Raw genomic sequence first — 12,630 nt, forward strand, 5'->3', positions numbered from 1 at the left:
TTGTACTCTTTCTAGTTGACGTGACGGCTGATTCTCATCGACTCTTTGTACCTTGTATTCTCTCTTTTGCTTATCGATCCTACAAAGAAGTGACTGTGGAGTTTGATGCAAAGGTCAACAAAGCTGATATTCAGGAAGAGATTAAAGAACATGCAGCTAGAAAGGATAATGCTTTGAAAATCAGAATTGGGGGGCTTTCAGATGGATGGTATAAAGAAGATGAATCTTTTAGTGATACCTTAGCACATGTCCAAACAGCCATGCTTATTGTTGACTGGACAGCAGATGCCGATGACAACCCTAACAACCCAGATGATGACGGTGAAGCTCGAGTAGTTCATATCGGTCAACGTAATGGCCATGCTATCATTACGTTCAACTCATGAGACATACGTATAATAGTTCTGCGGCAATCTCACAAGCTGAAAGGGACGAAGATATGGATAGCCGAGGAACTCACCAAGGCTCAACTGAAGGATAAGGCAAAGGAATTAGCAAAGGTTCGGGCTGCCAGGAAGGATGGTAAATGGGCAGTCTACTGGGACGGGATAGCACTCATTAGAGAGTTTAAATCAAAACCAAAAGACTCTCAGTCTTAAACTGATGTAAGGCCAACTATATATATGTGTGTATGTTTTATCTAGGCTACAATATAGGTACTCTCTAAATAAATGGAGCTGCTTTTGCACTCTTTGGGAGCTGCCCTGCGCCCTCCCTAAGCTGATGTACTAGATGGCTTTCATGTTGTCCCGTAGACCTCTTGGTCTCCCGTGGACGTTAATAGACTTTCTTTCTTTCTTTCTTTCTCCCTCTTCCTCTCTCTCTCTCTCTCTGTCTCTCTTCTGCTCCTCTATCCCCCTTTCTCCAAATCTGTCCCTACCCCCTTCTCTACACCCAGTGGCCCTCTGACCAGCCTTAGCCTTTGGCATCAGTTCAACCCTCTGGGAAGGTGTTCACGCAGCGCATCAGACGGGGAGTCGGGACAGCGAATGGAGTAAGGTTTGGGGTCTGTTTCAGTAGCTCTTTTGAGTTATCTTTTACAGCTTTACACAGCTCACTCTCAGCTCTATATTTCAGTCATCTCTCAGCTCTCTTATAGGATCTATCACTCCTAGTTTTCACTCTCTCACTCATGTAGTAACCCTGCATTTTGGTGGACAGCACAAGCCTCTCCCTTGCCTTGCAGAAGCGTCCTACATCGTCAGTGTGGACAGCATCAAGGTCTCGGTATTGGTCGGCGTTGCCTCTTAGGTCTTTGGGTCTGCTATACGTGTGCATATATGTGTGCACAGTGAACTCTTCAGGATTGCGTTCCGTGCTCTTTCGAAGATTGTTCTTTGTATTTCTCAGTTCTCCAAGTATAAAGCAAATTCTCCCCTGATTGGGGGAGGGGGCCCTCAGTGGGTACAAGGACCCAATCGGTTGTCGACTCGACTCTCTCTCTACCCTCATCTCCTTTCTCTCTCTATGGTAAACAATGCTAATTCCTCGCGAGAGATTTAAAGAAGGTCTTGCTGTGAATTACACGATTAGATTACCGTTGCATGTTACACTAGAAGTACCCAATGGAACCAACTAGTGCAAAACAATTAACAAGATGAACTTTTTTGGCTAGGGAAAGAATTGAGTAGTCATGCTTGACCTGCTCATCAAGCCCTATCCAAAGGACCCTAGCTATAGCAAACTAACTAACCTTTGTTACAGTCCTCCCCACCTATGATAATAATTGTCCTCAAGTTTTGGATAAACTGTTGGACATCATCAATGCTACTAGTGCTTTCTTGGAAAAGTCAGCACGAGGGAGAGATAAGTAGAAATGAAGATGCGATGGCCTCTGTAATCACTGCATCAGCTGAGCAAGTGACCCCTCATAAGTTTGGTTCTGAGTACATAGCCCTTGAACCCCGTTATTCTCTGGATTGTACTAAGTATGCTCTTCCTCATCCGTGGGAGGCAATTTCTCAAGGACTAGTATCATAGGTTATAGTATATTCAAAAGTGAAACATGAAAGGCCTTGTGGATTCTTGAAGATGAGGGAAGTTTCAATTGATAGGCTACATCTCCAATCCTTTTCAACACTTTATAAGGACCATTGTACCTGTGGGCAAGTTGAATTTTAGTATTCTTTTCAATAAAGCATAACTAGATTTGTGAAGGTTGCGGCCTGCTGGTATTGTGATAATTCTTTCTATCTTAAATGGTGCATTGCCCTATCAGCTAGATTTAGATTTAGATGCTCATTGGGGAGAGACTAAAGTGAAAACGTATAGACTTCACAAGTAGTTGTAGCTTGAATGAAGAGATTTTGGACTACCTTTTGATTAGCCTTCTCCTTTAGTGCTAGCCTTCGTCATGGCTGAGTCTGCCCTTCACCTCCGGAGTGCCGATAGAAACTCAGTATGAAGACTTTGTATAAATGGATGCTCAAGTATGTGTGGCTGTGTGGATTTGTATGTGTGAGAGCATATTTTTATACTATGGTCTACACCCACTGTTGGGTGCTGATGATGTCAGTGGGGATGTCATAGTAGCTAGTCCTTGCTATGCATGATGGAATTTATGGTTTTCAACCTTGTGAGTGACCATCATGAGTTTGAAATTGCACTATGTTGTGTTTTTAGAGGATGAGTTTGGGAATATTTCTGAATTCATCTAGGTATATGAGGACTACATAATCTCCCTCGCGAAAGAATAATTCGGTTTTGATCTGCATACTCCTTCATGTGGGCTTGAGCTTTTGCCATGTTGTCTTTGCATTGCTGTAATAGAGCATTTATATTGACCAAATTATCAGTGACTTGTTGGTTGGTCAATGCTTTGGTGACAACTATTGAGGGAACATGATTTTACGATCATACATAGTGTTAGAGTTGTGCTTATGCAGAAGCACAATTTCCAGTTAAATTACTCAATAAACTTAGAATTTCAAATGTCCATTAATTAGAAATTAACAAACATTCACATATCATTCAAATTTCACACAAGGGTTAGAGTAGAGAAAGAGGAAAAGGAGGAGAATCCGGCACTTGATGGAGTGTGAATGAGGTACCCCCTCTACCTGGGCTGATCTGAGGTATGATTTCTTTATTACAATGATGCTTAGCTTAAATTACAATAGTAACGTAGACCCTTCAACAGAACTTGGGGTAACGTAGAAGACCAGGACGTGAATATGAAGTCCGATATATAGAATGATCTCCCCTTTGAATGAAAAATGGGAGAACTCAATACATAAAAGCGGAGGATAACATAGAAAGTAACCACTGGCAGCCCCCCGGGGTATCCGGGTGAAGAAACACCCAAAATCCCTCCGAGTAGAGCCAGTTCTCAGCAAAATATCGGGACTGAGTGCTGTAATAACACCATATTGGCAGTGTTCTATATCTTTACGTCTGCATCTTACAATCGCGAAAAAGTGCACATATATGGTAAGCGAAAAAGAAATCAATAACTAGTGCCTTTTATGAGGGCGCTCTGCAATGAAGATAGGGTATAGTCAAGGAAAGAAAAAACAGAACAGCAAGAGTGATAGGTTTCAGTTGTTCTGCTATCATATTTTAAAAGGGATACACGTCAAGTTTTGGATGCATAAATGCATTTTGATTGCATGGTAGTTGACAAATGAGATGGGCTTCGTATGTAAACAGCAGGGTACTTGTTACAGTTTTTTATAAGTTGTGCATTTTATTAAATTCCTAATGTTTTAAAACCATGTTGCAAAGTATTTCCATGTTTAGTCTTTATCTTCATGCTTTCCTCCACTCATGTATATGCCTTTGAGGCTTTTAGTATTTATGGAAAGGCAGGAGTACCAGATTTCGTGGTTAGCCTTGGGATTGTAAGTTTCGCCTTTTGCGTTTCTGTGTTTAGTAGGTCGTTGACATTTCTTAATTGAATACTTTGTCAGGAGTGTAGTGCGGGCTCAGATATCCACTCAGGTAACAGGAAAGACAATCGGATTTTGTATGCTAGGCAGGACAGTCAGACTCGTGCTTTTTACATGCGGCAAAGTACAGGATCTCAGGTCTGTAAAGAGGAGGGTCTTATTATATTTTAAGTAGTTTATTGTCTGAGTTTTGAACATCTCAAACCGGAGGGATAAGGCTGGCACTCAGATTGCCTTTTCTGTACAGGTGGTGCTTTCAAATGAGGAGGGAAGTAGGGTTAAGCATTCTATTTCAGAGATGGAATGGGAGTTGGGGGAACCTTCTTTTGGCAAGCCAATCGTGGATTCTATGGGAGTTAATAAAGAGTATCGAGGTCGCGCCTTAGATGAAGGACCTTTATTTGCCCGAAGAGCAAATGACAGTGACAATAAAATGCAGATGTCAGAGCTGATACAGAGCCAGGGTAACCAAACAAACAAGGACATTGGTATAATTGTTTGTCACCTGTTGAAATTCTGAATTTGTGATTTTGAGTTGCTAGATTCTCCAGTCAAGTAGCTTGTATGTTATGTACCACGCCATCGCCAAGAAGACCTAGTTGACCATAAGGGCCCTTCTTGCTAGAGAGTTTGGCCGAGCTCCAATACAGATAAGCTTACATTGCACGTTCTCCAATACTGAGGCAATCTACTGCTCTGCTGAAATGTCAATGCCAACTTGGCAGCCAAGATATCTCACTTTGTGCCCCCTTCGAATCCACCGGAAGCCAAGTATTGCCCCCAAATCTAGATCTCTAGGACCTCCCCAATTGCCTTGAGGAATCCTACTGATTTTGTCCAATTGATCCTAGCCCTCGAGGCCAAGCAATACATCGCCAATTGGCCAATAGTGTTATTGCTGCGACCACGAATACTCCAACCTTGGCAGGCGTTGTCAATAGGCTTTCCGAATTCCGATGGAGGGTTGCTTGCTTGTTTGTGGCAATAGAACCTGCCGATCAGGTGCACTGAGCAGGGAGTCATTTATTGAGGTAGGCTTTCAGGACCTCGAGCCACGAGGAGTTGTTCACGCTGACTTAGGTGGTAGTATGTTACTAGGTTGTATTTTGTTTGGACGTGATGACCTAGCAGATCCAAAGGGGGTCTCCTAGTGTTCTGCTGCAGCTATTGTATGATGATGCTGGAGATCCGGATGGGTCAACAGATTGCCAGTGCAGGAATCCAGCCACAGTTGATTGATCCTTGTGAGCTGTTATATGCCTATTGTCATTGGAGCACTGAAGTTCATTGATTTGGCGGCAGTGTACTAGTTTGGACTTGAGAGGGGGCTTCAAAGGGGGCTATCTAGCTCTGTGATACAGGTGCCCAAGCAGGGAAGCAGATCTTGCACCGGTGGCAGTATCAGTCGCATTATTGTTCTCGGATCCTCTGTTGGAGTCATGTACCAAGACCAACAGTTGGATTGTTGTACCAGATGACCTAGTCTATCAGTACTAGACCAAAGGAGTGTTCCTAGCACTAGTGGCCTAGGAGCAATAGTTCCAAGCTTCCATTGATCGTGGTAAGGCGGTTCGTGCCATGAGGGGGCTTCTTCGACAGTACCCGCGGCGGCGGTTTCAGCGGTGGAGTATCACACGATGGATTCCTCCAGTTGTTCTAGCGGCACACCCAGCTTCGTGGCGTCTCTGTTCCATCCAGGAGCTGAGAGGGGGTGTTAGAGGTCAACATCTTCTAATGTCACCTAGAGAGAGAGGGCCTTGCTTGTGGGTGTGACCGCCCAGTGAGTGAGGCTAGGGTAGATGAGTGAGGGCTTGTGTTGTGGGTGTGCCTGCCCCCCGTGAGGATAGACTAGGGTAGAGACTGCGTGGTCCTCCTGGGCCCCATGCTGGTTCACATGCTCTCCCATGGCAGCCCTTGTGTAGGGCATACCTTGCTGCACATTGGGGAGGCCTAGAGGCTGGAGGGTGGCATGTCAGTTGGCCCTTGAGTTGCACTAGTTCAGCCCTTATGGAGGGCAGAGGTGGGTCGGCCCATCCTCATGTGCAGGTCGGCTGGAGGGCAGAGGGTACAACCCCTCTTATAGGCTGAGGCAGCACCTTGTGGAGGCCTAGGGGTAGTCGGCCCTAGAGCCCTGGCTGTTGGTTGTCAGGCCCTTGCTTTGGGGCCCTGTGCAGCCTCATATAGAGGGTTGTAGGGGTCGGCCCACATTAGCAGGCTGGTCGGCCCGGCCCTTGCTGGTCGACCAGGAGGATGGGGGGCTATATATATAGGCCCCCCCCCACGTGTTTTCAGCAGCTCATTGTGGTGTATGGTGGAGCAGCAGAGCCAGCCCAGTGTGCACCTCAGGAGCAGTTCTCGGGCAGAGGTGTGGAGCAATTCTTCCACTCTCCGTGTCTCCCATTCTCGTGCCTGTTGAGCTGTCCGTCTGAGCTCTCGAGCAGCCTGTTGGTTTCGAGGTTTTCCCCCCAATTGTAGCCGGTTTTTCTCTAGAGATCACTTGCAGTCCTCTTGTGCCTTTCTCTCCTTTCTCTCCTTCTCAGTGTGGTGTGTGTGTGACTCTCTCTCTCTCTCTCTCTCTCTCTCTCTCTCTCCCGTTCATTTCCGCTGCACTTCTCACATGTGAATATATGTCAAAGGAGTTTGCTGTTTTTTTGGCCTCACGTGGCATTCATCATCAGTGCACAGTACCTTACACTCCTCAATAGAATCCCGTGGCTGAGATAAAGAATAGATCATTGATGGACATGGCCAGGTGTATGTTGAAAGGCAAGTACTTGCCTAACAAGTTGTGGTTGGATGTCGTTATGATTACATTTTGAACATACGTCCCACAAAGGCTTTGAAGAGCATCACACCTTATGAGGCTTGGACAGGTCATAAGCCCATGATTTCTCACCTAAGGATTTTTAGATGCTTGGCATATGCCCATGTGCCTTCTTAGACATGCACCAAGTTGGATGAAAAAGCTGTCAAATGCATTTTTATTGGGTATAGCTGAGAGAGCAAGCGCTATAAGCTCTACTAGCCCCGCATGGGCAAGTGTTTTGTTAGTAGGGATGTTGTATTTGATGAATCCTCCACTATGCCTTTGCGCGACTATCAAAAACAGCCTGTTGTTGATGCCCGAGATCTCTTTGACAGCTTGATGCCTTCGTTCCCGTTAGATGCTCCTGATGATATCACATCTGAGGTTGCTCCTCCTACATGTGTTGGTCATTTGCAGCTACATGTGCAGCATGATATTCAGCCCCATCTACAGCTTGATATGCCTCAGCTTGATCGAGATATTGTGCACAGGGCTCTTGACCAAGAGAGAGCTTGAGGCTGAGGTTGGAAAGTACGCCTTCAGAAATTATAGCCAGATGGAACAAGGCAGTGGGTTTGAAGCCTTCACTTGCATAGTCTAGCAATTGACCAAGGGGCTTTCTAATTTCGCAATTTATAATACATAGATCTACTTCAATTTGCAGCTGGATATATGCCTGTATAGCTGTTGCTTGAGCATTCGGAGTTTACAGTTCATACTTGGAGGTTCGAATTTTCTAGTCGTAAATACAGTTTCAAGTGTTTTTTATTTTTTAATTTAAAAAATCGATAAATGTCACGCCTAGTGGCCCACACATTATCAGATAGGATTGCTTTACTAGAGGATGCCTTCCAACAGATTCCGGCTCAGCAATTGCAAGCAAACTTAGGGCAGTCCGAGCTTAGAAAAATGGTTCATAGTATGTCTACTAGACCATCTCGTCAGGAAAAAAAAAAGCTCCAATGGAGCCTGAAACAAATGTTCATACGATCGAGCATAGGAGGGGTAAGATACCTAATTTTGCAAATTATAGGCCAAAAAAGTATTCTGGTCGAATGATTGACTGCAGCTTTGATGCCATAGAAACCTGGTTGCACAAATGGGAAGAGGCTTTTGCCATTTGTGAAATCAGGAATGACATGAAGAAAATCCGCGAGGCCACCCATATGTTTAATGAGGCAACGGATAGATGGTGGATAAAACAGCAAAGAGATGAAGTGGCATCCACTACTTGTGATGTGTTGAAGAAAGAATTTAGGAACCACTTCTTACCTCCTTACGAAGCATCCCGAGCTTGGGACTAGTACAGAAATCTTCGTCAGAGAAATTTGTTAGTGGCTAAATATACTGATAAATTTAGAGAATGTGTAGTGAACGCTTATGAAACTCTTCCTCAGTCGGTATAGGTAAAGGATTTTATTTTCAAATTCAATGATAGAATCAAGATGGAGGTTCGGGCTAAGTATGCGAACACTCTAGATGAAGCAATTGCCATAGACTTGAACTATGAGGATGCCAAAGGTAACATATCAAGTGGGTTTGTGCAGGCTGGGACTTAGTATGAGTACTTGAAGAAAAGTGGATTTAAGAAGAAATGGGTTAGTAAAGGTAGTGTCTCACAGCCTAGTGGCCAAGCCAGGCAGGCAAAGACTCCTTCTAAACCAAGTACTGCCATTGGGGTGAAAAGAAAAGTAAGTATGCCCTTCACCGTGTGGCGAGAGGACAGTATATGCTGCGAGAAAGGGCAAAACCCCAGGTGACTTTATTTTTCTGATTCCCAATGGCAGCTCGGGTTGGTCGAAATCTTCTTTTACTCCAGAGCAAAAAGAGAAAGCTAGGAGAGAAGGCTTGTGTTTTGGATGCCTTTAGCCTCATTAGTGGAAAGATTATCCATAGAACAAGGATCATTGGATGACTGAGAAGCTCGTAAAGAGGTTGAAATGAAAGACTAGTCCATTTGACTATGCATATATGGTCAGGATGGCAGATGGAAGTTCAACAGCAAAGGGCTATCCAGTTGGAACTTTGAATTTAGGACTATGCAGAGAAGCTGGATTTTGAAATAACCAGGCTTGCTTACGTAGATATAGCCTTGGGAAAGGTTTGGCATTCTTAGAAGAATCCAGCCATTGATTGGAAAAAACACATTTATTAGTTCAAGATGAATGATGTGCAGTAGCACAGTTTTCTTTTTATTTACATACAGATTGGCTTAGTATTGTATACTATTCTTAAGAGTTCACGATGCTCAGTAATACTTTTTCTGAAAACAAGAATATCGTCAATGAAATGTACTACAAACTTCCCAATATACGGGAGCAGGAAATCGTTCATAAGCATGACGAATGTAGCTAGAGCATTGGTAAGTCCAAAGGGCATTACCAAAAACTCATAATGACCAAACCTACTTCTAAAAGCGGTTTTATGCACATCCTCGGCTCTAATGCGGATCTGATGGTAGCCACACTTAAGTACTATCATGCTGAAAGTTATGGCTCCATGTAATGCATCTAGCAAGTCGTCGATCTGAGCCAACGGATACTTGTGCTTAACAGTGATATTATTCAGCGCTCTGTAATCTATAAAGAGACGAAAAGTATTGTCTTTCTTTTCATTCAATACCAGTGGTGAAGCAAAAGGTGAGAAACTGGGCTAAATCAGCCACAGCTTGAGGTATTCCTCTAGTTGCCTTCGCACCTCAGCTTCTTCAGTAAAACTTAACCTATAGGGAGGCCTATTTACAAGTTCTGCCCATGGGATTAGTTCAATCTTGTGCTGAACATTCCGCTCTGGAGGTAAACCATAAGGCAGCTCATCCCTAAAATAGTTAGAGAACTCCTCTGCAATTTGATCAGTCAACTTGGCCATCTCCCCATCTTGGGTAACATCAGTGATAATCGATGAACCATCAATCGACTCTACCAATGTAGTAAAAGAAACAAAAGCTCTTCTTGAGTTTTTCAAACTTCCATTACGGAAACTAACGGTCCCTGATGTAAATCTTTTTCACCCTGCAAGACATGTGCATGATAAGACTTGAATATTTAGGATTCATTATTACTCACGAGGGAGTGGAAATGGATTTAAAAAAAGTGGTTGTGATACTAACTTGGCCTATCCCTCAGGTTTGACCGCTTTGCGATCATTGTTGGGATTTGTCCAATTTTATCGAAGGCATATCAAAGGATATTCCGAGATAGTATCGACATTGACTGATCTAAACTTAGATAAAGTACCTTTTATATCGGGATAGAACCAACAAGAAAGTTTTAACGCCATAAAACAAGCTATGGTCTTAGGAATGGTGCTAAAAATAGTTGATCCCCAAAAACCGTTTTTCATACATACGGATGCAAGTGGCGTTGCGGTAGGAGCAGTTTTCCTCTAAGGAGTTTCACAGTATTAGTGCTCTAATGACTGAAATTAGAGAAACTCAGACTAAGGCTTATGTGCTTAAACCTAGGGAAAAGGATGACCTGCATCCAGAAAAGGCCAAATTTATGCAAGATATACCATAGCGAATGGTATGCTGAAACGAAATGGCAAGGTAGTAGTACCTAACTAGAATGATATAAGACAGAGAGTCATTCAACAGTGCCATGATAGCCGTGTGTGAGACATCCAAATGTCGAGAAGACATGATCTTGTAAAGTGAGATTTCTTTCGGCTAAAATTGAAAAAGCATATTGATGAATATGTTACATATTGTTTTTCATGTCAAGCGAGTAAGGCAGAGTGGGTGAAGCCCAGGTACTTGGCCTTTTACAGCACTTGGAAATACCACTAGGTAGGTGGGCAAGCATTTCTATGGAATCTATAGTTGGTCTGCCTACGACACAAGGTGGATATGATTCTATCCTTGTGGTGGTTGATGGTCTTACCAGGATGGCTCACTTCATTCCGACTACGGAGTCTATTAGCTCCCCGCAAGTGGCAGATTTGTTTATTAAACATATATTTCGTCTGCATGGACTACCAAGATCCATAGTGTCAAACGGAGATGTTAAAATTACCAGTCATTATTGTTTGAGGCACTAAGGGCTGACTTGGGAATGAGTAGTGGGGATCATCTTGAAACAGATGGTTGGATGGAAATAGTCAATCAGACTTTAGAGGATATGCTTAGAGCATATGTATCATTGAGTCCACATACGTGGGACAAGTCGTTGCCACTACAGAATTTGCTACAATGATAGAAAACATTCCTCTACAGGAATGAGTCCGTTCGAGCTGAACTATGGTTATAGACCAGCAAATCCAACCATAGTTGGAGTACCTCAGAATGTACCCAGCGTCGCGAACTATGTTGTTTAGATGTGGGAGATGCTAGCACTTGTGAGAGCTAACATCGGCCAAGCTATGGATAGAGCTAAGGCGTATGTGGATGAAAATAGATCTGTTAGAGAATTTAGGGACGTTTTTTTCAGAATTCCTTCACACCTTGACTACAAGAGAGTGTGCTAAGTAAAGTTATCACCCCTATATTGTGGGCCATGGTTAATTTCTTAAAAAAATAGGCAAGATAGCCTATAAGTTGGAATTACCACAGGGTTGTAAGGTGCACCTAGTGTTTTATGTTTCTTGTTTAAAGAAGTTTTTACACCCATGTGACTCACTAATCGATGGTGTTGTGTTGTTTCAAGAGATAGAGGATAATGCAGGGCGTAAACCAACAAGAATCCTGGACCGAGGAACAATGCAAGTACGCAATCGTAAGATACCTGGTTGCATTGCATGGTCTATCTCTATCTGAGGCTACTTGGGAATCCGTGTACTAGATGCAGAGAGCCTTCCCAGATTCTATCATCAAGGACGCTGATATTTGAATAGGGAAGGAATGTTATGCTCAAGCCGAGATAACATGAACTTGGAAGGGTCGGTGGACACTTTATTTTAGAGGACAAACTTTCATATTAGATGTTATTGTGCTTTAAATATACGGTTAAAGGAATCAATGTCAAGGTCTTCGGTGTGGGTGATATGGCATAGACTAGACGAATTTAAGGTCGAGGATCCGTGTGCAATTGACTGTGTTATTTGCCATGCAATTAGTGTTTATCCCAAGAGAGGGGTAAAAGGGTGCATGCTAGGGGGTTACACATGGCATCCAGATTCGTCTAGGGAGATAAGAGCTCTGCAAAGGCTTGCTGAAATAAAATCACGTTTGAATTTGTTGCGCTTGCTTTTGACGGGTGGATATTCTTAATGCCATAATCGTGATTTGGTTAATTAAGTAGTTTTTACGTTTCATGTCTTGCCTTGTTGTCGTGTTGTCTTACTGGTCCATACTGCCCTCATGTCGTCGATCTCCTCATCCTGTATCCCGACATGTTCAAGGCCAGACTCGAATGCATAGAAATCTGTGACGTGTCGCTGAGCTCGATCCATCACAATCCCCTGTTGAGTCGCCCTTTCGCCCTCTTTGATTTGACGAAGGAGGGTCTCTCTATGACGTCTCATCTCCATTAAGTAAAGACCAATGCAGACGTGGTCCTGGAGTGAATGAATCTGGAGAGAGGTCCGATCCAAGCCCCTCCTGGAAAAGGCCGTGATAGCGTCCTCAGATCTCATAGTAAACTGGGCAGATACATAAGAAGTGCTCCTCTGTCTCTACCTCACCCAATGTGCATAATCTGCAGATCCTCTGCTCCCTAGGTGTGCCTACAGCTCTTCATGTCTCAATCCTCAGCTAATGGGATGAGAATCGCATCTAGGCATGTGATACTCGCCTGTCCTCCAAATACTGGGGTCTGATGATCACTCCGTCCTTTGATACTCCCAAGAAGTGGTCGTGATAAAATCTGGTCTTGGTGGGGAAATCTTGGTCTCCTCCCCATGTCCGTGATGTATAGAGCTGAAGCAGGTCTAACTGCATGATATGGTTGATCTCATCCCGTGGGACAAGAGGATTAGGGGTGTCCAAGCTATACTGGAAGA

The 12,630-nt window shown here is 43.7% G+C and overlaps 1 protein-coding gene across 7 annotated transcripts in view; it reads left to right on the forward strand.

The window, feature by feature from the left end:
• Positions 1-12,630, forward strand: part of LOC147880896 (uncharacterized) — a 68,544-nt gene that overhangs the window by 15,136 nt on the left and 40,778 nt on the right. For 4 of the 7 annotated variants that reach the window (XM_087370277.1, XM_087370272.1, XM_087370276.1 and 1 more), the window contains 2 exons: positions 3,909-4,025; positions 4,135-4,383. In XM_087370277.1, coding sequence (XP_087226403.1) covers positions 3,909-4,025; positions 4,135-4,383 — 366 coding nt within the window. The remainder of the gene's footprint in view (positions 1-3,908; positions 4,026-4,134; positions 4,384-12,630) is intronic. The other 3 variants (XR_015540497.1, XM_087370274.1, XM_087370273.1) reach the window with 2 other exon arrangements.

Source organism: Dipteris shenzhenensis, chromosome 31 (assembly GCF_047967505.1).
Source record: "Dipteris shenzhenensis isolate YYH24624 ecotype China chromosome 31, Dip_SZ_1.0, whole genome shotgun sequence".
Classification (NCBI taxonomy): Eukaryota; Viridiplantae; Streptophyta; class Polypodiopsida; order Gleicheniales; family Dipteridaceae; genus Dipteris; species Dipteris shenzhenensis.